General features: G+C 48.4%; 1 protein-coding gene across 3 annotated transcripts in view; it reads right to left on the bottom strand.

The window, feature by feature from the left end:
• Positions 1–26,506, bottom strand: part of TTC7B (tetratricopeptide repeat domain 7B) — a 255,105-nt gene that overhangs the window by 218,155 nt on the left and 10,444 nt on the right. For all 3 annotated transcript variants that reach the window (XM_020285594.2, XM_020285596.2, XM_012773950.3), the window contains exons 2-3: positions 11,696–11,850; positions 7,075–7,243 (exon numbers count right to left, since the gene is read on the bottom strand). In XM_020285594.2, the coding sequence (XP_020141183.1) occupies positions 7,075–7,243; positions 11,696–11,850 (324 nt within the window). The remainder of the gene's footprint in view (positions 1–7,074; positions 7,244–11,695; positions 11,851–26,506) is intronic.

Below are 26,506 nucleotides of genomic sequence, written 5' to 3'. Positions count from 1 at the left end.
CACCTCTGTTTCCAGCCTCTGCTGGACATGAGGTCAGACTATACAATCCCCTTCCACTGACCTTGGCTTTATATATTTCAAAGCATCTTCCCATTTTGTCTTAGTCTTCTCAGTACTCTTATGAGAGTATCATTAGCTCCATTTTGTAGATAAGAAAAGTGAGACTTAGATTAAATTACTCTAATCACAGAACAGAATCAGGGATTAGCAGGTTAGCTGACACCCGAATCTCATCAACACCATCCCCATTCCAAATGGGGGAATATGCTCCAACTGAGGGGCAGCTCAGTAAGGTGGAAAGAGCATGGATTCTGGGAGCCATAGGTCTTGCTTTGAATCCCATCTCACCTCTGAAATGCGGCGTCCCTACCCCTCTGCAGGGAATGATAATCCTATGGCACAGGATGGTTCTCAGGACAGGTGCATCGTGCGGGTAAATCATCTGGCACCACGCCCGACTCTCAGGAAGGGCTCAATAAATGCTAATCCAGAGGGAGTCCTCAACTCCCAGTGCAGCTGAATTCTGAGGCAGCTGTGACTGCTGGAAATGCTTCCATAACTGGGAATAACATCGGACTTCGTGCAGTTTCCACAGCCTGGCTCTGGCCCTATTTTTGAGGCCAAAACAGATGAGTTTTCCTTCCTCCAAGAGCCCTCCACAGATGAGGATTCTCCACCAGCCTGGAGACTGCTCTTCCCCTAAAAGCCCCATTCCTTCAGCTTTTACCTGCCTCACATGGTCTGGTCCCAGGGCCATCTATAGTCCACAGTGACCCTGTTACAGACCTGGCTCTTCCCCAATTTTCCCTTCTCTTTTTTCTCTGCAGTGGCCACCTCAAAGGAGAAGAGAAAATAAATGGCCCTGGGCCTACTTGATGAGAGGGCTCCCAGTTCAGAGGAGGCGCTGTTGTGGACATCTGTCATGGACATTTGCCCGTCCTCTGAGTCCCTCTTCATCACAGCCTTCATGCTGGGCCTAAGCCAGTCACAGGACATGTCTCTGGTGACTAAATCAAGGATGGCAATGTGATCCAGTTGACGAGAACCTGGCTGGGATTTCTGAGGATCACACCTAAGAGAATCGGAGTCTGGAGCTGCTCCACTCGCCTGGAGCCTGAGATGGGAACCAAGAGGAAAGAAGGTGACCCGAGAAACAGACAGAAAGGACTAATTTCTGTGAGCCCTGAATCCAGCTGCCACTGAAGTCCGTTTGGGTTATCTTCCACCTACGTCAAAAGGGCCCTAACCCACAGATCTTGGCAGAACTGGAAAATGTGTCTTCAGATTGGGCTGGGTGTTTGGCCACCCGCAGATCAATCACCCCCTCTGCATATGCTCGAGGCAGGAGCTCTGGCCCTGCCCCAGAAAGCCCCGTGGGATGGAGTTTTTGCTGCTGACTTGGATTTGCACTGCACCCTCCACCCTGTCAGTCAACAGAACACACACTTTCGCTCCCTCTGCCAAGCAGCTGGCTGGGCCTGGGCAGAGGGCATGATGCGGGAAACCTCTCCAGCTGCCCCTCACCACGGGTCCTCCCCATCCTCCAACATCAACCACTCCCCTTCCCTACCCAGCACTGCAGACCCCTGATCTTCACTTGATCTTCCCCTAAATATTTCCACCTGCACGTATTGATCCCAGGTCCCACACCCTGGCGAAGCAGATTCACTGGGGCACCAGTGTGTTCATGGGGAGGAAAGCCAGCCTCTCCCCTCTCCCCACAAGTGAATATTGCCTGGAGCATCTGAAGATTTCTATCCATCTGGGGTCAAACTCAATGGATACATAAGAATAAAAAGTAGCTTACACTTGTTGATTTGCCAGACATTGTGCCAAGTGCTTGACAGGTATTCACTCATTCCCTGCAACAACCCTATAGAGTATGGTACTCTTACCTCCATTTCACACATGAGAAAACCAAGATCAAGTGAGGTGGAAGTCATGTGCCCAAGACCCTCTGCTAACAAGTAGACAAAGCCAGAGGTCAAACCTGGGCAGTCTGACTCCAAAGCCCCATGCTCTTAACCATCGCATCAGAGTGCAAACCTCCCACCCGGGAGCAGAGAGGAATAGAGAAGACAGAGGAGGTTCCATAAAGCCCCCTGCATGGTGCCCTCACCTGGGCACAGAGGTCACACAGCTCGACAGAAAAGTTTCCCACCAAGAACCATCTCCTGTCCTGGCCCCGCCCTGGGTCCATTGTGTGACACGGGGCAAGTCCCCTCCCCTCCCTGGCACAGTGTCCCCACCGGAAAATGGCACATTTGCATGGAAGATGACTGTGAAAGCCCCATTCACTCTCTGGAGCCAGTCCCTCTCTGCTTTGGTACCGGTGCATTCTGGAAAAGAAGTTAACTCCACCTGCTGTTTCCAGGGTCATAATTTCCCTCCTCCGGGACACTAATCTCCACAAGCCTCAGTCCTGAACGCCCCTTTCCTTTGCCCTGAGTGCAGGCTACTTCTCGCCTTGCACCCTCTAACAGGTTCCACCTGTGTCAGAGACCTCGTTCCCATGGACAGGTGTAATCAGAGGTTTACGTGCCCTGCAACCTCCTCTCTTCTTTTCCCCAGGTGCCTGGTGGCTTTGGTCCTATGAGTAACTTCTCACTGATGGACTGTTAGCAGAACTGATGTGTGTTACTTCTACTCACACTAGACATCACTCTCTTGTCCCCTTTCCGTGAGCTGCAACATGCCAGCAACCCAGCTTCAATCACACAGATTTGAGGACGGCTCCCTGACGGACGGTGGAGGAACAGTGACTTCAGGGTGAGCAGAGATGCCCCACCAGCCTTGACCAGTTGGACTGTTACAGGACTTGCTCACATTGGAGCTGATGTATTTTTGATCCCTTTATTATAGCAAGGTACAGCCCAGGCTATTTATAAAGGCCATCTCTAACCACTTCCAGCTCCTGCTGTCCTAGATGCAGACAGTTATCCTCGTGTCCAGCAGACCTAAGTCCCAACGTAGACAGTAGCCATCTTTCTACTGTTCCCTGCCTCCCTCTTTGAGAGAAGAACGTTGGTGGCCACTCAGTATCCCTGAGAATTCCTTAATCTGTATCCCAGATCAAATTCCTCTATTCGCTTGATTAACCCAGTGCTACCAGCAGCTAAAGAGCTTCTATTCTTCTACTCCCGTTCTCTGTTTCTCTACTTAGATTTAAGAGATAGGAGGAAAGGTGGGGAGGAGGAGTTGAGATCGACTTTGGAGCTCCCAGGTAAGAGAAATGAGCTGAAATGTACAACCTTTGGGAAAGAGGTCCATGGCTCTGAAATGCAGCTCTTACAGGTACTCCCCCATGACTAGGCAGGGAAGGGCAATGAACCATCATAGAATGCTCAGTATGTTACCTACAGGCAAAGAAAACACACCTGACCATGGCAGGCTAGGAGCCAAGGCACCCGGATTCCTCTGAATTACATGATGGACATCTGGGTAGAAATCCAAACAAGGGAACCTTTACAAATGTCATTCAATGACTGAGCAATTCTGTGCCAAACACTGTGCAAAGCCCTGAGGATGGCAAATGAGCAAAGCAGAATTCTTCCTTTAGAGGAACTCACAGACTGGCAGGGGCCACATGATCATCCTGATATGTTTCTCATATAATTCTAATCTCCTGTGCTATGACAGCATCAAATATGACAGACTCTGAATGGGTGAGTCCCAGAGGGCTTCAGAGAAGACAGGACATGTGAGCTTGAAGGACAGAACTAACAGGAGGAAACCTAGGCCACGCTGAGGAGTTAAGGCAGAGGAACTGGCAGGTGGGGCTGAGAAGAGGGGGCAGGTACACATCTAGGGTATTCTCTAATGACCTGAATGTCTTCTGCCTGAGGAAACGTCACCTGGCCCAAGCTAGCTCCAGTCCATGTGCCAACAGAGCAGAGTGATTAAGAACGTGGCTTCAGACTGAGTCCCTTTCTGCCACTCAGGAGAGTGGGGCTATGGAACCAGGCTCTGAGATCAGGTCCTGGGCCAACTGCTTCCCGGCTGCAGGACCCAGGGCAGGCTTCCCTAACCTCCCTGTGTCCCAGGTTCTTGTCTGTAAAATGGAAAGAATGAAGGTGCTTACCCCATAGGTGGTGGTGAAGAATGAATGAGATGCAGATGAAGGGCACAGCGCCTGGCACACAGGGATCTCTCAGGACACCTTAGCCACTGCTATCACTCCTAGTAACCACACTGCTCTCATCTCTCTCTTCTGTGAACTACAGCTTTGGAGGGTTAAAGAGACAGTAAAGCCCCCCACACGGTGCTGGCCCCACTGAGTGATGCTTCCGACTCCCAGTAAGTGAAGGCTAGCATTACCTGGCCAGAGAGGGGCTCTGGCTGAAAACCCTGGTTTACTCAGACCTCAGGTCACCAGGGAAAAGGAAGGGTGACCTAAGAGAGTGTGCAGGTCATCCTGCTGCCTGTAGCCCTGCGCAGGTAGCACAGGGAGGGACGTGGCCTGCCTGCTTGCCTACCTGGGGGCGGGGGCAGCTGCTGCTCAGCTCCTGCCTGGTCTTGCCCTGGGGGGAGGATGAAGGGATAGCGCTTTCCTTCTTACTAAAGAAGGCAGAAAGCCAAATATTTAACTGGATGGTCCAGATTTTAAAATGTTAGCAACTAACTCAAAAGGGCTGGAAACGCTAAGCCGACTACACAAGCCCTGTCTTGGCAGCCTGCAGGCCAGCGGTGCAGACGCTGTGCTTCTGATTTAAGGCTGCTTCATACACCACATTCACGGAATCCCTTGTCAGCAGTAGCCCCTCGAAAATTCTCAAAGACCTTCATGAAGAAAGAACCAAGAATATTCCACACAGAGATAGAACCCAGGGCCTCCTGAACTCCTCAGAGAACTGGCCTATCTCTGGGCATCCCCATGAATTGGGCTCATAATTTCTCTCTGTCAGCGCAAGTCACTCCTAGTATCCTGCTCCCCACCCAACACTTATCTCTTCAGCTAACATTTACATCATGCCCACTAGGAGCCGGGCACTGATCAAAGCATTTGACATACACTATCCCGTGTAATCCTTAATGACAATCCAATGAGACACAGAGAGGCTCAGGAACTTGCACAAGGTCAGACCCCGGGTGGGTGGGACCCGGGCAGCCGGTTCAGGGTTGACATTCACAACCACCACTCTACATTGCCTCTCACTGGGACCACCAAGCTCTTGTGGGCCTGGGTCCCCCTGGGCTGGCAGCCACTTCCTCCAAGAAAAAGTGACCCTTCCCTCTCCCTATACACATATGACTCTACATGTAGCCACAGCAGTCAGAAACTAGCCAGACCTAGGTCTCTCACAAGCCAGCAGGTGAACCAAGAGCTGCAACCTCATGGTTGGGTCCCACCACTGGCCACACATCACCCAGGGCCAGACTCAGGGACCAAGTCTCCTGTCCTCATTGCCTGCCTCTCATGGCAGCCACAAGACTGAGCTGGCAGTACCACTGCAGACAGTCTACCCCCATTATACTATCTCAGAGCCAATTCTGAGACCTGAGCTCTGGGAGCTAAGCAGGCCCCAGAGCCGCCTCCCACTCCCAACTAGGAGCCAACTCCTGGCTACAGCCCACCAGGCCCCAGGCCAGTTGGGTGACTGGAAATTGCCAGATGAAGCATTGCTCTCATTCCAGAATATTGTTCCTACCACCCCACCACCACCACATACACGGCTCCCAGAAGCCTAAGGCATGTGAGGTGGCAGAATGAGCACCAGGGAGAGAAGAGGACAGCTGTGTGGCACAGACCGCAGCACACTCAACAGTTTAGACAGATGCAAACAAAAGTCAGATGCTCCCGGACCCCAGAGGCAGCCTCAAAGGAGCATGCCCATGAAACTGCTGGAGTGCCCTGTCGAGAGCAATGGCATTTTTTCCTGGCCCACAGGGATGTTTAGAAGATTAATTAGAGGAGCCTGGCAGTACTCGAAGCTCCCCAGGGAACTGGGAGAACCCATCATTCCCATCAAAAAGCTCTTAAGAAGTATGCCTCGAGACGGGTCTTTGTTCCACGCTGCACAAGACAACCGAGGCAGACAGACTGGGCCACCTGCAGTCCCCACATATCAGCCGCAGAGTTCTGGCAGCACAGAAATGGCCAGCTTAGTGCTGCTCTGGACGGTCAAGTCCCCAAGCCCTGGCCTCTGTGCCAGCCACAGTCAGTCACATTGCATGGCTTGGACAGCAGGTGGCAGGATGGACGGGAGCTGCTTCAGACTGTCCACTTCTGCTGTGGCCTCGGGAAGTCCTGTTCAAAGTGTTCCTCCTCCTCTAGGAAGGCTTCCTGGCCCTGCTGGCCTACAGTGACCTCTCCTATCTAGGAAAAGGTGTTACCTATCCCTGGATTTTAACTGTTGCTGCCTTGTTTGGGGTTGACATTTTAAAACATCATTTATTAAGCATTTAGTATGTGGCAGGCACTCTGTTAAGTGCTTTACATATATTATTTGACTTACTCCTCATAATGACTCCATGAAGTGGGTATGATCATGCCCATTACAGAGGAGAGAGTGGCAGGCTGGAAAGGTCAAATAATCCGTGTTCCTGCCCGTCCGTCATTTGTTGTTCCATGGGACTGATTCTCTTACCTAGCATACAAACTCCCCCATGGCAGTGGAGATGATATTTACGCTTTCCTCCACCCCCTGAACAGGTGCACAGGTAACCACTGGAGGGCTGACTGCTACTATGATCACTACGTATCAACCAAGAAGCCTCAATCAACCTAGATGGCATTAATGAATAAAAACACTGTTGGCCACGTGGCCAAGTGACTATCAGATATGAATCCCCTCTATGCTGTGCAGTATCATAATTAGGAAGAAAAGTCCCTGCTTAAGTTGCATGTTGATTATCAAGAAACTTTACTGAAATGTTTTTCCTTCATTTGCTTCGGTGATAATCAAAGGCCTGAGGCCCTGAGGACACCATGTGTTGCTGGGCCTAACGTCACCCAGTGGGTGCAGCGGGGCCCACCCCAGCCCCTCACCGGGAACTGCCAAGGGCCAGGGGTCGAGCAGGAGGCTCTGCTGGCCCCAAAGAGCACGACACTGAGGGGAAAAGCACGGACCTCACCTTTGGTAGCGTAGGCTTCTGCAATCACGCGCAGCCTGTACGGCGGGGAGGACGTCAGCGGCAAGTCATCGAGGCCCACCCGGGCATAAATGTTCAGAGCTTCTTTATAATCTCCTTCCACATAATTCAACTTGGCCATGATCAGATTGGATTCTTGTAGGAATTCTGACTAGAAGGAAAAGGAGAGAAAAGGCCATTTTCCTATAATATTGTACATGACGCTCCCTCGGGCCAGCCCCCCCCCACAGAGACTTGTCCGCGAATGTTCACAGCACAGTATCACTCACGACAGCCAAAAGGTGGAAGCAACCTAGGTGTCCATCAAAATGTGAGCTAGCCATAAAATGGAATATGAACTCTGTCATCATAAAGAAGGAAGTACTGATACATGGATGAATCCCAAAACGTTACGGCAAGAGAAAAAGTCAGACATAAAAGGCCACATATTGTGTGATTCCGAAACATTGAGAATAGTCAAATCTATAGTCAGAAAATAGATTAGTGTTTGCCTAGGGCTGGAGGAATGGGGGAGTGGGAGGTGGCTGCTAATGGTTACGGGGTTGCTTTTGGGGGTGATAAAAACGTTCTAGAATTGATTGTGGTGATGGTTGCACGATTTCATGAATATGCCAAAAATCACTGAATTGGATACTTTGGGTAAATTATATGGTACGTGAATTATATTTTGATAAAGCTGTTGCCAAAAACCCAAACGAAACATAAACCCTGCAGCTCTCTGCAGGTCTCTGCACTGGGCTGGGCCAAGGACAGAAGGAATGCTTCAGGAGTTAAATTTAAGCACCTGTCTCAGAAAAGGAAGCTGCCCAGACATCCTGGTGGGTCCTGCCATGGCCCTAGAGATGCACCACAAGACTGAAACCCAAATAATCCAAGGAGAGGCTTCCTAAATAGGTGCAAAAATCAGGACTTGCTTTCTTCTGGGGCAAACTTTTCTCATTGAGCCCTTCAGTGAAGCTTGATAAACTGAAGTGACCAAGCCCAGTTCCCCTCCCCAGAAGCTGAGGGCTGTAACAGCTCTGACAGGCTCCCCTTTCTCCCGGTCCACAACCCCCATCCCCGCCTCATCTTCTCCTTTCCCTCCCCAACTCCTCATCACCTGCAATAAGAAGAGGCAGCCCAGCCACCTATATAAGGAAACAGATTTATCACCCTCACCCGGCCCTTCTCCTCGGAGCCCAGGCTATTCAAGGCTCCATTTTTCAGCTCACAGAAGCACACCGTGAAGCTGCACTATTTATTCTGTAACCTACAGCTTTGATGGGCTGGGCAACAAGGCACAGGTGACCAGGCGGAGCACGTGGAAGCAGCTGTTCGGTTTCCAGGCATTTCTCGGAAGGGAGCAGGGACGACAGGCAGCACTGCAGGGGATGGCAGGATGGGCACAGAGTGTTTATGATCAGCCCAAGGGAGAAGCACCCATGCAAGAAATTTGGATTACATTTGCAGACAGAGAATCAAAGCAGATTTAAGAAAAGAGAAAAAGAGCTATTAAAAAAAAAAAAAAAAAAAAAAAAAAAAAAGGCCGGGCGCTGTGGCTCACGCCTGTAATCCTAGCTCTTGGGAGGCCGAGGCGGGCGGATTGCTCAAGGTCAGGAGTTCAAAACCAGCCTGAGCAAGAGCGAGACCCCGTCTCTACTATAAATAGAAAGAAATTAATTGGCCAACTGATATATATATATATATAAAAAATTAGCCGGGCATGGTGGCGCATGCCTGTAGTCCCAGCTACCCGGGAGGCTGAGGCAGAAGGATCACTCGAGCCCAGGAGTTTGAGGTTGCTGTGAGCTAGGCTGACGCCACAGCACTCACTCTAGCCTGGGCAACAAAGCGAGACTCTGTCTCAAAAAAAAAAAAAAAAAAAAAAAAAAAAAGGCACTCAACACAGGGGTCATTTTGAAAAGGTGTCCTAGGAGATTCTACAAGGTTTTCTCTCCTTCCCCGAGCCCTCCAGCCCCTGAGAACCACTGGCTTGAAAGCAGCCTGGGAAGGGGGGATGGGGAGTTGGTGTTGATGGGCGCAGCACAAAGTTTCAGTGTGGGAATTTGAAGAAAGTTCTGGAAAGGGAAGGTGGTGACATGGCTGCACAACAATGTGAATGTACTTAATGCTACTATACTGTACACTTAAAAATGGTGATAATGTTAAATTTTATGTTATATATATTTTATCACAAGAAAATAAGTTTAATAAAAAGGCAAACTTAAGGGCCAGGTAGAAAATAAGCTTGAAGAAAATTACAAGCCTATGGCCACCTTTTGGAGAGCGTTGCTGGGCAAGTCCAATCTGCGGCATCTTACAGCAGAGGAAACAGGTTGGCCAAGGCCACTGGGCTGCCCGGGTAGTGGGAGGACAGCCCCAGCGTGGTCCAGGGGCTGCCTTGCTCATGACAAACTCCCTTTTCTTGCCCCGAGTCAGAAGGCAGGTCTCTCGGTCCAGGGCGCTCTGTATGGCACTACACTGTAGCTGACCCTGGTCTTTCTAGGGTCAACTCACCAGAGACAAGCTAGACCTGAGGTCCAGGAAACAGGAAGTTTCACATTAGCCAGGGAGGGTGCGTGAAGCAACACACCCGTGCAAAAGCTGTGCAACCTTCGAACACTCTTTACAAAATAGAGGCGGCTGAAAACCAGCAATGGGAGCAAAACTCTCCAGATGGAACCAATCAAACATCAGTAAATGACATGTCTCTAGCGCTACACATCCTTGAAAGAAATTCCACATTTGGGCCTTAGAACAATCCTGAGCTAAGTGGGCCTATAGTTGAGAAACACGAAGCTCACAGAGATTAACTTCCCAAGATCACACAGCTTATTAATCCAAAACTGAGACTCAGACTCCAGAATTTTAATTTACAGTTCAGAGTGCTTACTACCACACTGGGCTGTAGGCGACAGACAGCGAAAACCCTAAGCACCTGGTGAAATGAAAGGCTAATTTCATTTGGGGGAGCTGGAAGTGGGAAAGAAATGATCTAGATGTCTCCCGCTGACACGCAGTCAGCCTCACATCTCCCAGCAGGATGCCCGAGTCTGACTGGCCGTCACTGTGACCCACGTGCCTGTCTGTCCACTTTTTCCTACTGATGAAGACCCACCACCTGTGTCACCAGATCCTCCTTGGCTAAGAACAGTTGACATGGAGACACTTGTTCTCTAACTCGGAACCAAATGGGCCATGGACCTTAGAGAAGATCTGGTTTTTGAAGCCCAAATGCAGCAGCAAGTTCTTAAGGACCTGGGCCTTAAGATGCTCTCGAGCCAGCCTCCCAGGGCCTGGGCCCGTGTCCCGTGCAGACACACACGCACAGAGACCATTCTGAAAGGTGGCCCTCTAACAGGTTTCTGGCAGCCTGTTGCTACACAACTGATGGACACTGATACTAACTGATTCAAATCTTGCCCAAGTCCTCAACTGCAACAGGGCCAAGGACTCGGCCAGAGGACAAAGAGGAAGAACATCTCAGAATGAAGGCTCACGAGCTCACAGGCTTAGGGCATGCCCGAGCTGGGAAGGTCCATGCTCACCCCTCCAAAAACCCACCCCATCCAAACCCAAAGAAACTGAGTCCCAGACAGGGACGTGACCTCCCCAGGATCACACAGCAAGTTGGGAGCAGGCTCGAGTGTCTAACACAGATACGAAAGGTAAAGCCAAAGCAAACACGGCTTCTCTGGGGAAAATGTGCACAAGCAGATAAGAATAAAGACCAAAGACGTAGCCCAGAGGATTCTGAGACAAGAGAAGAAAAATAAAAGATTGAAAGGAAAAGGAAGTCAGAGCTTCAAAAGTTCACCAAAGACTGTCCTCAGTGGGAAGTACGTCCTGTGGGGAGAAAAGGGCCCTAAAGTAGAGGGGCAGTGCCGGGGTGCGGGCAGCTATCTGAACGGGCGTGACGGTGGCAGGGGTGGGGAAGGGTCCAGAGCCAGGAAGGGTGAGCCAGCCGGCAGGGCGGGGCAGGGCAGGCAGAGGAGGGATGGCCCTTGTGAAAGGCACAAGGAACTGAAAGTGGATTCCCAAGAAGCAAGAAAGGAAGGGCAGGTGAGGGACAGGAAACCTGACCGTAGTGGAGACTAGAAAACAGAGTGGACAAACAGTGGGGCAGAGCCTAAGATTCCCTGCGCCACAGGGATTAGTGTCCTTGTTCAGACACACGGAAGTTCCTGGTTCCCAGGAACCAGTATGAAAGCCCCACAGCTCTGGGCCACAGTGGAATCTTACACTGATGCACCATATGACTTAGGCAGGAAATTGTGTGTAAGCTCCTGATTAACTTCTCTCTTTTCCAGAGCAGGACAAAGTGGCAGATTGAGCTCTAGGCGACATAGGACAGCTTTGTGTAGAGCACCTGGGGAGATCAGTGCTGCTGTTCAGGAGGATGTGGGACCCTACTAGCCCCACGAGGTGGTCGGCCAGCCTAGGAGCTGACCCACTGATGGCACGGGGTCGGCCTGCTCTAAGAAGACACGCCATGACAGTGCACAGACGAGCTCCAAATGTTGCTGAGTTCCTCCCTGCGCATCCTTCTCAACCACACAGCGGCCGAAGCAAATGGGTCCAGCATCTCCCTTCTGTCCCCACTTCGTCCCAGAGGCCCCAGTACCTTAAGGTTCCCTCGGTCCAGGGCGGCGGTCAGATGCTTGCGGACCTCAGTCAGCTGGGGCCTGGGGCCTCGGGGACTGACCCCCTGCTTCAGGGGGTGTTCCTTCAGGTACTGCTCCAGCTTCGACTCCCCGAGGAGAAGTTCTGCCATGTCATCTACAAAACCAAAGTGAGAGGCTAAATGGGAGCAAGGAATGGTCTGTGTGTGCGAACCCCTCGAGAACCTCAGGACCACCATACCCCAAGGCTCCAGCTCCAAGCCCCGAGCAAGGCCCTTCTGGAACCTCATAACCTTAGACAGGACCTAAGTGGGCTCCATCGAGTAGTGAATTCTGTTCGTCTGTGAATAATGTTCCTGTAGTAGGTACTCAAACCAGCGCTGGCTTAACCATTCAATCATTCCTTTGTCATACGTTTATTTGATCTAGAAAGATGGATACATATTAACATGGAACAAGCTTAAGTTCAGGAGAAAAAAAAGACAAAGTTGTCTTATAATATATTCAGTATGATCTCTATAGAACTCACACAAAACCCAATATTATGTATTGCCCAAGATGATGCAGTGAAATCTCCTGCCTGGCTGTGTTCTGTGGCCTTGTACACGGATATGAGCTGGTAGAATGTCTGTACAGTCAGATTCTTAAAACAAGTTTGTGTCAAAATGACCTGTATGCACAGTCTGTTTCTGTCTAAAAGTCAAAACTATACAGACTAATATCTGGGATTGTTTGCATGAAGTTTTTATTCCTGAGAGTACATTACTTAAAACTTTGTTTTTGGTTTGTTTGTTTGTTTGTTTGTTTGTTTGTTTGTTTGAGACAGAGTCTGGCTCTGCTGCCCTGGGTAGAGTGCAGTGGTGCCATCATAGCACACTGCAATTTCAAACTCCTGGGCTCAAGCGATCCTCCTGCCTCAGCCTCCTGAGTAGATGGGACTACAGGTGTGCACCACCACACCTGGCTAATTCTTTCTATTTTTGGTGGAGAGGAGGGTCTCATTCCTGTTCAGGCTGGTCTCGAACTCCTGACCTTAAGTGATCCTCCCACCTCACCCTCCCAGGGTGCTAAGATTATAGGTATGAGCCACGACACCCTGTCATAACTTTGTTGATGTCCATGTTGGCTCATTAATTATAATAAAAAGCTTACTCCAGGAGCAGTTCTTTGGAATCCACACACCCAGACTGTTCTTAATAAATCCAAAATAACTCATACACCGGCCTGAGCATGGTCTAAGTTTATTTTTCTGTGACGGGACAGAACATAATTGTATTAAAATATAAAATCAGTTTTTAAAAGTTTAGAAGGATGTATCTGAAACCCATGATAGCAGCTAGCACTGGGTCACAGGAGAGGTGACCTCAACTGGGGTTCGTGGCCAAATGGACTTTAGCTTTAACATTCTGGTCCTAGAAAGGAGAATAGATTTACCTATTATATATGCAATTTTAAATGAATTCAAAAAATAATTACCAAGGACCCCACTGAGAGTCTGGGTGGTAGGCCCACCAAAGGCCAAGAGCTAGAACAGGAACCTTTTCCATGGCTTCTGACCGACAGCCCCCAAACTGCTGAATCTGTGGGTCTCAGCAGTGCTCTGTGTGCTGGGAAGCCTAAAGTAAAATAACCTTTTAGAGATGAGACCTAGAGCCCTGGGAGGAGCCGAGAAACACTAACACAGAGCTGAGTTAAGTTACTAACTCAAGAACTCTTTTAGACATCCAAGAAGAGAAAGCAAATCTCCCACAAGACAGAGAGAAAATCAGCGCCAGAAGACAGCGAAGCAATGACTGCGGAGTGGACAGGGACACAAAGTGCAACCCCGGGAGACGGAACACCGGTCAAGTATGAAAGCAATAAGCAACGTCCCCCGGAAACATGAGCCTTCCTTGAGAATCCACCTAACAAAGAAACCCAAGACTCAGGAATGAAGGACATGTGGGCAAAGGCCTGATCACTAATTACGGAATACTAAACACCTACAAGAATTATAGCTATAGGTCAGAATATGAATGTTGAAAACCAATATAATGCAAAAATAATAATAGATCAAAAATTGATTCCAAGTCAATGTCCAAGTAAAAATAAATAAATAAATAAAATAAAATAAAATAAAATAAAATAAAATAAAATAAAATAAAAATTGAGAGGAGCTCCAGAAAGCCATGTCCTCATCTTTCAAAACAGTGTACCATTTGGTTTAAAAAAAAATCATTCCATAATGTTTTTAAATTTTAGTGGACACTTAGGAAATGATGAGGAACCATTTATTTAGAGCTTGACAGTTCCTTTAGATTCACTTTAGTTTCTTTTTTCCCATTAATACTTGTTAATAAGCTTATTAATACTTACTATAATACTAGAGCAGTGCCATTCAACAGAAATATATGCAAGCAGCATATGTAATTTAAAATGTTTAGTAGCCATATTAAAAAGGAAAAAAGAAAAAAGTAGAATTAATTTTAATAACATATTTAACTAAATATATCCAAAATATTATCAGTTTAACAAGTAATCAATGTTTTAAAAATATTGAGATAATTTACATTTTTTTCATATTAAGTTTTCCAATTCCAAGTGTATTTTACACTTATGGCACATCTTGACTCAAATCTGCCACATTTCAAGTGGTCGGGCAGTAGCTACTTGTGGCTTGTGGCTATCACACTGGACAAGAATACGATCACTGTTTGCAGAAGCGTGTCCTATGTTTATATCTTTCTATACAGATATAAAGATGCCTTAAATGACTATCACTTAGTGTAAGCAATAGGAATTTCTGAATGATAGGATTTGGAATAATTTTTAAATTCTCATCTTTGGAGTTTATTTACATTGAGCAGAATTATTTTATGTTATTATTAGGAAAAGTTGTAGCTCTTCTTTAAAAACTATTAAAAGACGTAAATATGTCAGGATATTAATAGTGGTTATTTCAGAGAGCTAAGATTATCAATCTATGTTTAAACTAATTTTCTTTATATTTTTAAATTCCAAAAAAATAAAATAGAATAGAATAGAATTTGGGATTCAGAGTCCTAGATTTGACTCCCAGTTTGTCACTCCATGACTTTGGTCCAATAATTTAACTTCATTGATTTTGGGGGTCAAAAGCATCTCTACACCTGAGCTGAGTACTCCTTTCTCCCTGTCGCACCCATGACCCCACCCTCCACTGGCCTCCCTGCTGCAAGACCCTTTTGCCCTGCATCTGACAGTGGCTGCCCTGGGAGACCAGGACCCCTGCTGCCTATTCTATCCACGGGACCAAGGGCACATTAATTACCCTCTTGAAGCATCAGTTCCCCCATTTATAAAATGGGAATAATACCACCACTCTCACAAGATTGTGGACTAGAGCTAATGAGTTCTCAGTGGGGAAACACTATGGCTCAGAGTGACCACACCTCTCAACTGGCCTTAGAGGAGGAGTAGGACCAGGGCTGGCAAACGACGGAGGGAAGCAAGGGCAAGCCAGGCTGAAGAACAGCATAACCTAAGCAACGGTGCAAGGTGCAAAGACCAGGAAAGCACAGAGAACAAAGTGGCAGAAGAGCAGGGTGTGGGTCGTGACCACAACAAGGCCAGACAATCAAGCTGGGGTCAGAACGTGGGGACATTAATGGTTCTTCCTCCCACGTCCCCATTCAGCCCCATCACCACAGGGTGGTGTCCAAAGCCCTCAGCATGGAAAACAGGTCCTGGCCGAGTCTTCACCTGTGCTCCTGGCTCACTCCTCCAAGCTTCTGGTGCTTTGGCGTCCTGAGGACACCACTGGCCGCTACTTAGTAAATACCTACTCACCTTTCCAGCGCTGCCAACCTCTCTCCCATGTGCCCCAACTCAGACCACTCCCAGCCGCCCCAGGAACCCCAAGTACCCCAACCTAGGCATTGAGTAATCTGCGTGTCCGTTCTAGACTCCAAGGGAGAGGGCTGGTGAAAGAAACTGCGCGTTGTTTAGTTTTGAGTCTCACGGTCAGGACAGTGTCTGGTGCAGAATCAGTGCCCAGTAAATGGTGGATTAAATCGATGCTAGGCCGAGGCATTTGGACGGCATCTTCCAGGGTTAGGTGTCCCACTGCCTGTGGCACAGTCTGCTAGTTGTCCCCAAATACTCATTCTCGTTTTCTTCCTTTAGTAGTGAAATTTTCAAGTTTTACTGGGGCATGTGGCTGCCCAGCTAAAGACTGTACTTCCCAGGCTCCCTGGTAGCGCCATGTGACTAAATGATGGCCGATGGGCTGTGAGCAGAAGTGCATTGTGTAGCTTCTAGGCTATGCTTCTAGAGGGAATGGGCTCACCTCCAGTTCCTCTTCACCCTGCCCCGCCGGCGGGAATGTGGCTGTGCTGCTGGAAGACAGAGAACGTCCACTGAGGACAGCAGAGCAGACCCTATGAGGAGCCTTGGTCCCCAACTCCTAGGACTTGCCACCCAGCCTTGGACTGCTTATGACCAATTTTTTTTTTTTTTTTTGAGACAGAGTCTCGCTCTGTTGCCCAGGCTAGAGTGAGTGCCGTGGCGTCAGCCTAGCTCACAGCAACCTCAAACTCCTGGGCTCAAGTGATCCTTCTGTCTCAGCCTCCTGAGTAGCTGGGACTACAGGCATGCGCCACCATGCCCAGCTAATTTTTCCTATATATATTAGTTGGCCAGTTAATTTCTTTCTATTTTTAGTAGAGATGGGGTCTCACTCTTGCTTAGGCTGGTTTCGAACTCCTAACCTCAAGCAATCCACCAGCCTCGGCCTCCCAGAGTGCTAGGATTACAGGCGTGAGCCACTGCGCCCACCCTTGCTTATGACCAATTATTACATGACAGTGAAATATTACCTTCTATCATGTCCTTGCTTAAGTTATTGTGATTCTGATTTTGTTACTTACAGTGGCCAAACTGGAATCCTAACCAGATCTCCCAAACAAGAAACAAGCTTCAAGCTGAGTACTCTCTGGAAGTACCTTACCACACCAGTCGCAAGTTCCCTGGCTTCCAAACAGAATTCCATAGGATCCAACTTAAGGCTTTTGTGTTATAGAATCCCCTGACCCTTCCCTTCTCCTGTTTCATTGGTTTTACATCCCAGGCTTGCCAAATTTTTATTTAAACATTGGTTCATAGTTATAGAAAAGTGTAAAAACCGCTACCTAAGTGCTATGCGGGGTTTATGTGCTTTGTGTAATCTGATCTCCTGACACTGGAGGAAGGTACCAGAATCTTGATGCCCAGATGTGGAGAAAGCCCAGCTCCATCAGCAACAACTAGGGGAGGAGGATACGAGGAAAAGCTCAGTTGAGAAGAAGGGGGGTTTCCTCAGAATTAGGAGACATGGTCCCTTCCCTCATGGAGGTCCCATTCTCTCAGCACCATTCAACACAGTACGGACTCTGCTGAGGATGTGTCCGGTACCGGATGGGTCGGGGAGGAGACACAGCTTTCACCAAGAATGTGACAGGTACAGGGTTGAAGGCGGAAAGTGTGGAGAAAGTCATTCCAGGCAGAAGGAACAGAATACGGAAAGGCAAAGGCATGACACAGCCTAGTCATTTGGGGAACTCCAAGTAGTTTGTTAGAGCCAAACCATGAAGTGCTCGGAGAGGAAGAAGCGAATAGTCCGGGGAGTTTCTTGCCAGTTCCAGAAGCAGCTGCAAACTCTGAGCAAAGAGCTTATAATCTAATTTGAAATTTAGCATGGTGGCTGCAAAATAATGCAATTTCTTAAATTTCCAGGCTTCAATTTAATCTCTCGAGCAAATTATGTTTTCTTTGTTCCCCTTCGAAAAAGAGAGCTACTTACTCTCCCAGCCAGGCCAGAGATATTAAAAACATCAAGAGCTCAAGCCAAAGAAGTGGTACAGAGGCTGCAAGACTCAGTCCTAATGATGGAAGTGCTAAGTGGCATGGCCAACACTCCACAAGCACTGCCTGTACTCGTCGGGGACTTCATGGGTTCCCATTTCAGAATCCACCAGCAACAAAAGAAACAGATGTCACCTAGCCAGCTTTTGTTACCTAAGAATGTGTCTAGGACAGCGAGACAGGAGGGAAAAAAGGCACCCCAGGGTACACAAAAAATTAATTCCAGATGGATTAAAGAATTAAATATAAAATGAAAGAGGATCAAAACATTAAAAATAGACTTTCGCTTCCAACCAAGATGGAATAATAGAGTCCAAATTTACCCTCCCATCTGGACAACCACAAAAACAAAGCAGAATATATGAAAAAAACAGTTTTCAAGACATTGGGCATCAGGCAACACAGGACAGTGATCCCCGAGAGCTGGGTAACAGACAAGGTGGGCCACTACTGCCATGAGAATTCCCAGGTGCAAGACAGGAACGGGGCCTTACGTCAGAATTCGGCACACGAAGACTTCACTCTGAGTATCTCTCCCCCGCATGCCTACGCACTCACCGGCACCAGGCAGAGCACAGCTGGCCGTTCCACAGCTGCACACGGAGCAGCAGAACTGCAAAGGGGGGCCGGGCACCTGGCTTCCAGAATGGAGAAGCCCAGGTGGTGCAATGTGGAAGGAAGAGATTTGTTTGGCCTTGGGCAGCCCTAGGCTTGAGTCCTAGCTCCCTCACTTACTAGCTGTGTGGCATTAGGCAAGACACCTAAACCTCTCTGAGCCTTCATTTCCTCACCTGGCTACTGTGAGGATTAGAGGTAATATATGCGATGCATATAGTATGACACAGGTGCTGAACAAACACTAGCTACTATTACTGTTATTTTCATTCATTTAGGATTTACTATTTCCCAGAACAGTTATGTTGGCTCTTGTGGGGCCAGAAAGCCCTATGAGACACAATGCTTGTGTTCGAGAGGCCTGCAGTGTAGGAGGAGGACATGAATGTGGTCTCGGCCAGCAGGGCATACTGAGCTTGCACCAAGAGCCATGCAGTGTGATGAGCAGTTTACAAGATCGTGATAGTCCTAGAACCAACACTAGGATACTGAGACTGTTATCATCTCCATCTTACAGACAGGAACTAGGCCGGGGAAGGGAAGTAACATGCCAGGAGTCACAGAGCTGGTCTACCCTGGGGCTGGGGCCTGACCCCAGGCATGGAGACGTGTCTCTCCAGCACACCAGGCACAAACTACTTGGACGTTGGCATCAAGGAGAAGCCCAGCTTCTCTCCCAACCAGCCGTGTGACCCTGGCCAAGCCACTTAGCCCCTCTGCTGCAGGGGCTGGACAGGCTGTTTTGGAGTCCCTGTCCTGCCCTACCTGCTAGGATCCTCAGGGGACAGGAGTGTTGAGGGACTCAGGGGTGCCCGTAGCTGGTTGCATTTCCCATGAGCACTTTGCAGGGGTTAAGTGAGGCTTCAGGAAGCAGCTCCCCCGTGACTCATACAGAGATAAAGCCTGAAGCCAAACAAAAACCATGAGTGAGACCCCTCACCAAGGAGAGTGTGGGGAATTAGCCCCCCACAGGGGGCGTGGTCCCTGGCTCAGCTCCAAACAGGTGACCCCAATACCCTGAGCCCCATGGCTGGCCCATCTCAATGCCCAAGGACATTCGGCCTCCCTGACCCTCTCCAGGGAAGGGCAGGCTATGACCTTGGCCTCCTGAAGCAACTGCCCCTACAGTTTCTCCCTTGTAGGATAAGCAGCTGACATGCAGAGATTTGATCGGATGGGGAAGAAAAAACTTAGAATTTCTTCTCTATTCCTGAGAGTACTTGATACCAATACAAAAAATCTCAACCAGTCAGTTTATATGTCAATAGAGAAGCATTTAAGTCTATTCAAACCATTCCTGCTGCTGCTCAGATCCAGGAGGAGAAAACAAACCCCTATTCACTTAGGAGCTGGTTCTTCAGTGTCCCCTTTGTTCCCAGCAAACACAGCCAGGTTCTCCGTTTCTTAAGCCTCAGAATTACCTAAGTAGATTCTTGTAAGTCACAGGTACCTCAGCATTTGCAGTACCTGTGATCCTCCTGCCCTCAAAGAATGCTGACTGCAAAACAGACACTACCCTATCGTGTTGGTAGGGGTATAAATCAACATAAGCGTTTCCAGGGGACAATTCAGCAATTTCTATAAGCAGTTTACACACCTGTACCATCTGACCCAGAAATACCAGTTTTAGGAACTTACCCCATAGATAGATGCACTCTTGAGCACAAAGATGTACAGACAGGGATGTTTACTACATATGGTCCTCTTGCTAATAGTGTAAGATAGAAAACCACCTATAGGGTCCTTGACAGGGGACCTGGTAAATGAATTATGGTGCACCCCATGATGGGACAGTGTATCCATTAAGCACATGATCTAGATACAACTGATCTAGATACAACTCCACGGTAGTCCAGTGACACGAACAGCCTGTGTCTTCATGCTTCCTGAATCCATGTTTTGTGGCCTCTTGTATAGACCCTAGACTTGCCCACAGGACTTGCTCTGACCAATAGGACATTAGCAACTCTGAAGCACACAGAAGCTTAGAAAAGGGCTTACTTCTTCTTCCCTCTTGCTTCTCTGTGACCACTATTTAAACATGCTTGGGCCAGCCTTGACCTAGCCCAGGCCAACCCACTGGACAATAAAGGTCACATGGAGTAGAGCTGAGTTGTCTCTGCCAAGGCTCACAACACATAAGAGAGTCCAGTCAAGAGCAGCAAAGAGGCTAGGCATGGTAGCTCACAACTATAATCCTAGCACTCTGGGAGGCCGAGGTGGGCGGATCGCTCAAGGTCAGGAGTTCGAAACCAGCCTGAGCAAGAGCGAAACCCTGTCTTTACTAAAAATAGAAACAAATTAATTGGCCAACTAAAAATATAGAAAAAATTAGCCGGGTATGGTGGCGCATGCCTATAGTCTCAGCTACTCAGGAGGCTGAGGTAGAAGGATTGCTTGAGCCCAGGAGTTTGAGGTTGCTGTGAGCTAGGCTGATGCCATGGCACTCTAGCAGGAGCAACAGAGTAAGACTCTGTCTCAAAAAAAAAAAAAAAAAAAATTAGCCAAGTGTGGTGGTGCATGCCTGTAGTCCCAGGTACTTGGGAGGCTGAGGCAGGAGGAACACTTGAGCCCAGGAATTTGAGGTTGCAGTGAGCTATTAATATGTTGACACCACTGTACTCTAGCCCAGGCAACAGAGCAAGACCCTTCCTGTCTCAAAAAAAGAAGAGCACCTAAGTGACTGAGCTGACCCATAAATGGCCATAGATACATGCAGGCCCTGGCAAGCCTAGAATCACAAATAATAATAAAAGGTGATTGCTTTAAGGTGCCAAGTTTGGGGATGATTTGCTACACAGCAACAGCTAACAATCTCAAAGATAAAGAGAAGGTTGAAAAAAGCAAGATACAAAAGAAGGTGTATAGTATGTCACTATTATATGTAAAAACAAAAACATGCTTTCTTATAAATGTACAGATGTTCACAACAAATGGCCAACAAGTATATGAAAAAATGCTCAACATAACTAATCATCAGAGAAATGCAAATCAAAACCACAATGAGACATCATCTCACCTGTTGGTATGGCTTTTATGAAAAAGACAGGAATAACAGATGCTGGTGAGGACATGGAGGAAGGGGAACCCTTGCACACTTGTGCACTGTTGGTGGCAATGTAAATTAGTCACTATGGAAAACAGTATGGAGGTTCCTCAAAAAACTAAAAGTATAACTACCATATGATCCAGCACTACTGGGTATATATCCAAAAGAAAGGAAATCAAGATAGCAAAGAGATATCTGCACTCCCATGTTTATTACAGCACTACTCACAATTGCCAAACTATGGAATCAACCTAAGTGCCCATCAATGAATGATTGAATAAAGAGAATGCAGTATATGCCAGTAGAATATTATTCAGCCATGAAAAAGAACAGACTCTTGTCATTTACTGAATGAACTGGAGGCCATTATGTTATGTGAAATAAGTCAAACATACATAGACAAATATTGCATGTTCTCACTCACATGTGGAAGCTTAAAAAAGCAAATCCCATGAAGGTAGAGAACAGATTGGTGGTTGTTGGAAATAGGGGAAGAAGAGGGGAATGAAGAGAGGTTGATTGATGGGTACAAATACATACTTAGAAGAAATAAGACCTGTGTTCAATGGATCACTGGGGTGACTACAGTTAATATTAATCAATTGTACATTTCAGAATAGCTAGAAGAGAAGAATTTGAATGTTCCTAGTGTAAAGAAAAAATAAATATTGAAGTGATATTCCAATTACTCTGATTTGGTTATACAAATATATCAAATTATCACGTGTTCCCAAAATATGTATACCTACTATGTTATTGATTTTCAAAATAAATGAATAAAAACCAAAAAATCTGACCAAAAACTAATAAATGTACAAATGTTTAGAATATTTCTGAGAGAACCCCCAGGAAAGTCTTAAGAGTGGCCGCTTCTGGCCGGGCGCGGTGGCTCACGCCTGTAATCCTAGCTCTCTGGGAGGCCGAGGCGGGCGGATTGCTCGAGATCGGGAGTTCGAAACCAGCCTGAGCAAGAGCGAGACCCCGTCTCTACTATAAATAGAAAGAAACTAATTGGCCAACTAATATATATAGAAAAAATGAGCCGGGCATGGTGGCTCATGCCTGTAGTCCCAGCTACTTGGGAGGCTGAGACAGAAGGATTGCTTGAGCCCAGGAGTTTGAGGTTGCTGTGAGCTAGGCTAACGCCACGGCACTCACTCTAGCCTAGGCAACAAAGCGAGACTCTGTCTCAAAAAAAAAAAAAAAAAAAAGAGTGGCCGCTTCTGTGAAGGGAAGCAAGAGGACATGCAGACAACGTAGGAAGGAGGATATTTCTCACCATATGCCCTTTTGTACAATTTGATTTCTATGACCATGTACATTCATGACCTACACGAAACATGAACCGGTTAATTTAAAAAGAAAAAAGATGACCTGTGTTACCGGCGCTCCAGAGTGGCTGGTCTGGCCTCCCACAGAGGGGTTCCGATGGCCCAGTCCATCAGCTCAGAGCCAAGTGGAGGAGTTTCCCTTGACTTCTACGGTCACTACAGAGAGCCCATTTCCTCTCTCCCCGGGCCACCAGCCTCCCACACACACGTACTCCGGGTGCTCAGCATCCTTCCAAGGCTGTGGCCATCTGTCTCACTCGAGGGTGCCTGGACATGCAATGCCTCCCTCCCTTCTCCTGCCCAAAGCCTAGGCATCCTTTAAGACACATTTCAGGTCAGCCTGAAGCAGCCTCCCCCTGCTCCCTTGGCCTGAGCTAATCATGTTCCTTGCAGCACTTTGCACATCACACTTCACCAGCATTTATTCAGCACCTGCCAGCACCAGGGACTTACCAGGTGCAGGAGACCGAGAGCTCCCTGCCCTCAGGGGGCTTACATTCTAGACAAGGAAGGCCGAGATAAACCAGAAAGGGCCAGACAGCAGTGAGAGCTGTGCAGGGAATTAAAACAGAGTGGCATGCCAGCGAGTGGCTGGTGGCTACTGTAGACTAGGGTGGTCATATCAGGGAAAGAGTCCAAGGAGAGGCTATTTGGGACCGGAATGAAGAGTTAGAATCAGTCATGCAAAGATCTACGGGAGAAGCATTCCAGAAGAGGGAATGGCTCGTGGAAAGGCCCCGAGGTGGGAAAGCAGCTGGCGTGTTCTAGGGACAATGGAAGTGCCAGTGTGGCTGGGATGGAGGGAACCGTGCTGGGGCTGGGGTAGGCAGAGGGGCAGGGAAGGGCAGCCCAGGTGAGGAGTCCGGCATCCGTGCTAAGTGCAATGGGGAGTGTGAGGATTTTTTTACTTACTTACTTACTTATTGAGACAGGGTCTCACTCTGTTGCCCAGGCTGGAGTGCAGTGGCACAATCATGGCTCACTGCAACCTTGAACTCCTCTACTCAAGCATTCCTTCTGCCTATGCTTCCCAGGAAGCTGGCACTACAGGTGTGTGCCACCACACCCAGCTAATTTTTCTATTTTTTGTAGAGACAGGGTCTCTCCATGTTGCCCTGGCTGGTCTCAAGCTCGTGGGCTCAAGAAATCCTCCCAGCTCAGCCTCTCAAGTAGTTAGGACTACATGTATGTGCTACACATGGAAGTGGCTAATATTTTAAAAAATGTTGTAGAGACTGTGCTCAGTGGCTGACGTCTGTAATCCTAGCACTCTGGGAGGCCGAGGCGGGCGGATCGCTCAAGGTCAGGAGTTGGAAACCAGCCTGAGCAAGAATGAGACCCCGTCTCTACTAAAAATAGAAACAAATTAATTGGCTAACTAAAAATATATAGAAACAATTAGCTGGGCATGGTGGTGCATGCCTGTAGTCCCAGCTACTCGGGAGGCTGAGGCAGAAGGATCGCTTGAGCCCAAGGGTGTGAGGTTGCTGTGAGCTAGGCTGATGCCACGGTACTCTAGCTCGGGCAACAGAGTGAGACTCTGTCTCAGAAAAAAAAAAAAAAAAAAATTTGAAGAGATGGGGTCTCACTCTGTTGCCCAGGTTGGTCTCAAACTCCTGGCTTCAAGCCATCCTCCTGCCTCAGCCTCCCAAAGTGCTGGGATTATAGGCATGAGCCACCACACTGGGTTCAGGAGTCTGAAAGTTTTTAAGCAAGGGCGTAAAATGCTCTGACTTAAGTGCTGTGTGGAGAATAGACTTGGGGTGGGAGTTGAGGCGGGGACAGAAACAGAAGGTTACTACAGTAGACAGACAAGAGAGGAGTGACAGCAACTTGGACAACGGCAAGGTAAGAAATAGTGCAGAAAGAGAGAAACAGATGGGCGAAGACAGTTCGGTGATAAACAAGATTTAGTGATGGATTGGATTGGAGTCATAGCAGACAGAATAATGGTCCCCAAAGATATCCACATCCTAATCTCTGACACCTGTGACTACGTTATCTTACATGGCAAAAGGGACTTTGCAAATGTGATTAAGGATCTTGAGATAGGAGAATTCAGAGAATTATCCTGGATTATCTGGATGGCCCATTGGTCCTCAGAAGAGGGAAGTTGGGGACTTGGGTCCAAGGAGGAGATGTGAGGACAAAAGCAGAGAGGCTCCAGGGCGCTAAACTGCTGGCTTTAAAGACTCGGGAAGGGTCATGAGCCGAGCAGTGCAGGCAGCCTCTGTAAACTGGAACAGGCAGGGACACAGGTTCCCCCAGAGCCTCCAGAAGGAACACAGCCCTGACAACACTTGAGTTTAGCCCAGTAAGACTCATTTCCGACTCCTGGCCTCCCGAAGTCTCAGAGAATAACTCTGCATTGTTTGAAGCCAGCGAATGTGCGATAACTCGTTACAGCAGCCACGGGAAACGAATACATAGGGATGAGGAAATGGATTGAAGGCAAATCCTGATTTTACATTGTACCATGGAGCAGAGAGCAATACCAGGCCTTGGTAGGAAAAGGCGCAGAGTGCTGGGGCAGACATTTGACAGCAATGGGGGGCTGGGGAAGCTTCAGCAGCAAAGTCAGGGCATCTGTGCATGCTGAAGGTGAGAACAGAAGAGATTCTGAGCAAAGGCGCAAGGGCTCTTGGCCGCTGAAAAGAGTGAAGCCTCCGAACAGTGTCAGGATGGAAAGCTGGTAGACTCGGTGGGAGGGAACGAGGGCGTTTCCTACTTGCTTTTATGTCCTCAATAAAGCACGAGGCAAGGTCATGAGCTAAGAGTGAGAGAGTGGCCCTCAGAGAGAAGAGCATGGGAACAGACGCTTTGGGAAGTGGGGACACAGCCTGCTGATGAGCGGTGGTGCCCTCCTAGGGCTGTGGCCGTCCCTTCTCCAGCAGCGCACGGCTGCCCGGGTGCAGGCACGAACAGGCAGAGAGGTGGACGCAAACAGGGGCACACACCTCTACTAGAAAATAAGGATGAGTTGATTCTGTACAAGCCATATCAGTTCACCCCGCCCTTCTAAACCCTCCAGAGGCTTCCCTTTCCCCCAAAGCAAAGGCCAAAATCCTTGTAACTTACCACCTTAGCTCTTACTTCACCTATCCCTCTCACAGCATGCTCTGGCTCCAGTGGTTGGCCCATAGTAGGGACTTAATAAATAATTTCCGGAATGAATCAATCAATAAACAGGTTTCCCCTTCGTGGACAGGGCCCAACCATGCAACTTCTCTTGGGAGACTCAGCTCTCCTGGCACAAGGTCTGGCCATGACTACTGACCGAGGTCAAGACCATCCCATTTCTACCTTGGGGATCCTGCTGGTTCCTCCCCCTCCCACAACTATCTTGGTGTAAACTGCGACCCAGTTCAGAGGGCCTGGGTATTTGGGACTCTTGACTGAAAGGCAAAGATGGCAAAAGTCAGAGATTAAGAGGCCCCAAAGAAGCAGGCAGAAATGATATCCCGGGAAAATCCTGGTAGGCAGAGTTCAGGCCTCAGGCCAAGCCTCTTCTCCACATCCACGCACGGCGCAGAGGCTGGGAGAATGAGATGAGAGTAAAATGTGGGAAGAGAAGACAACACTTCCACTGCGTTGGCAGAATAAGTGAGTACGCTGGTCTAACACACACACACACACACACACTTTCCCTAGGGAAACCCAACCTAAGAAAAGGTAACTTGGAAGTCATTAGCTTGGAGTTGGTTTGGCCCATCCCCAGAGCTCAGCAGGGCAGGAAGTGACTCTAACAGGGCAGGGGCATGTTATCAGGCCGGCCCAGAAGGCTTAGAAATAGCCCCGTCAGGAAGCCAGCTCCACACAGACCAGTCCAACACACACCCACACGGAGTCGACCGGCTTCTCTTAAAGACTCAAAGCCCCAATCCAGTCTCTGCCCGCAAGTCCTGGCACGGTGGCGTGGAAGGACCCCGAGCACTCAGTGGAGTGTAGGGAGCAAGTGG

The sequence above is a fragment of the Microcebus murinus genome, chromosome 6 (assembly GCF_040939455.1).
Source record: "Microcebus murinus isolate Inina chromosome 6, M.murinus_Inina_mat1.0, whole genome shotgun sequence".
Classification (NCBI taxonomy): Eukaryota; Metazoa; Chordata; class Mammalia; order Primates; family Cheirogaleidae; genus Microcebus; species Microcebus murinus.
Note: the sequence above shows the minus strand (reverse complement) of the source record. Positions and strands in the feature narration are given on the sequence as shown.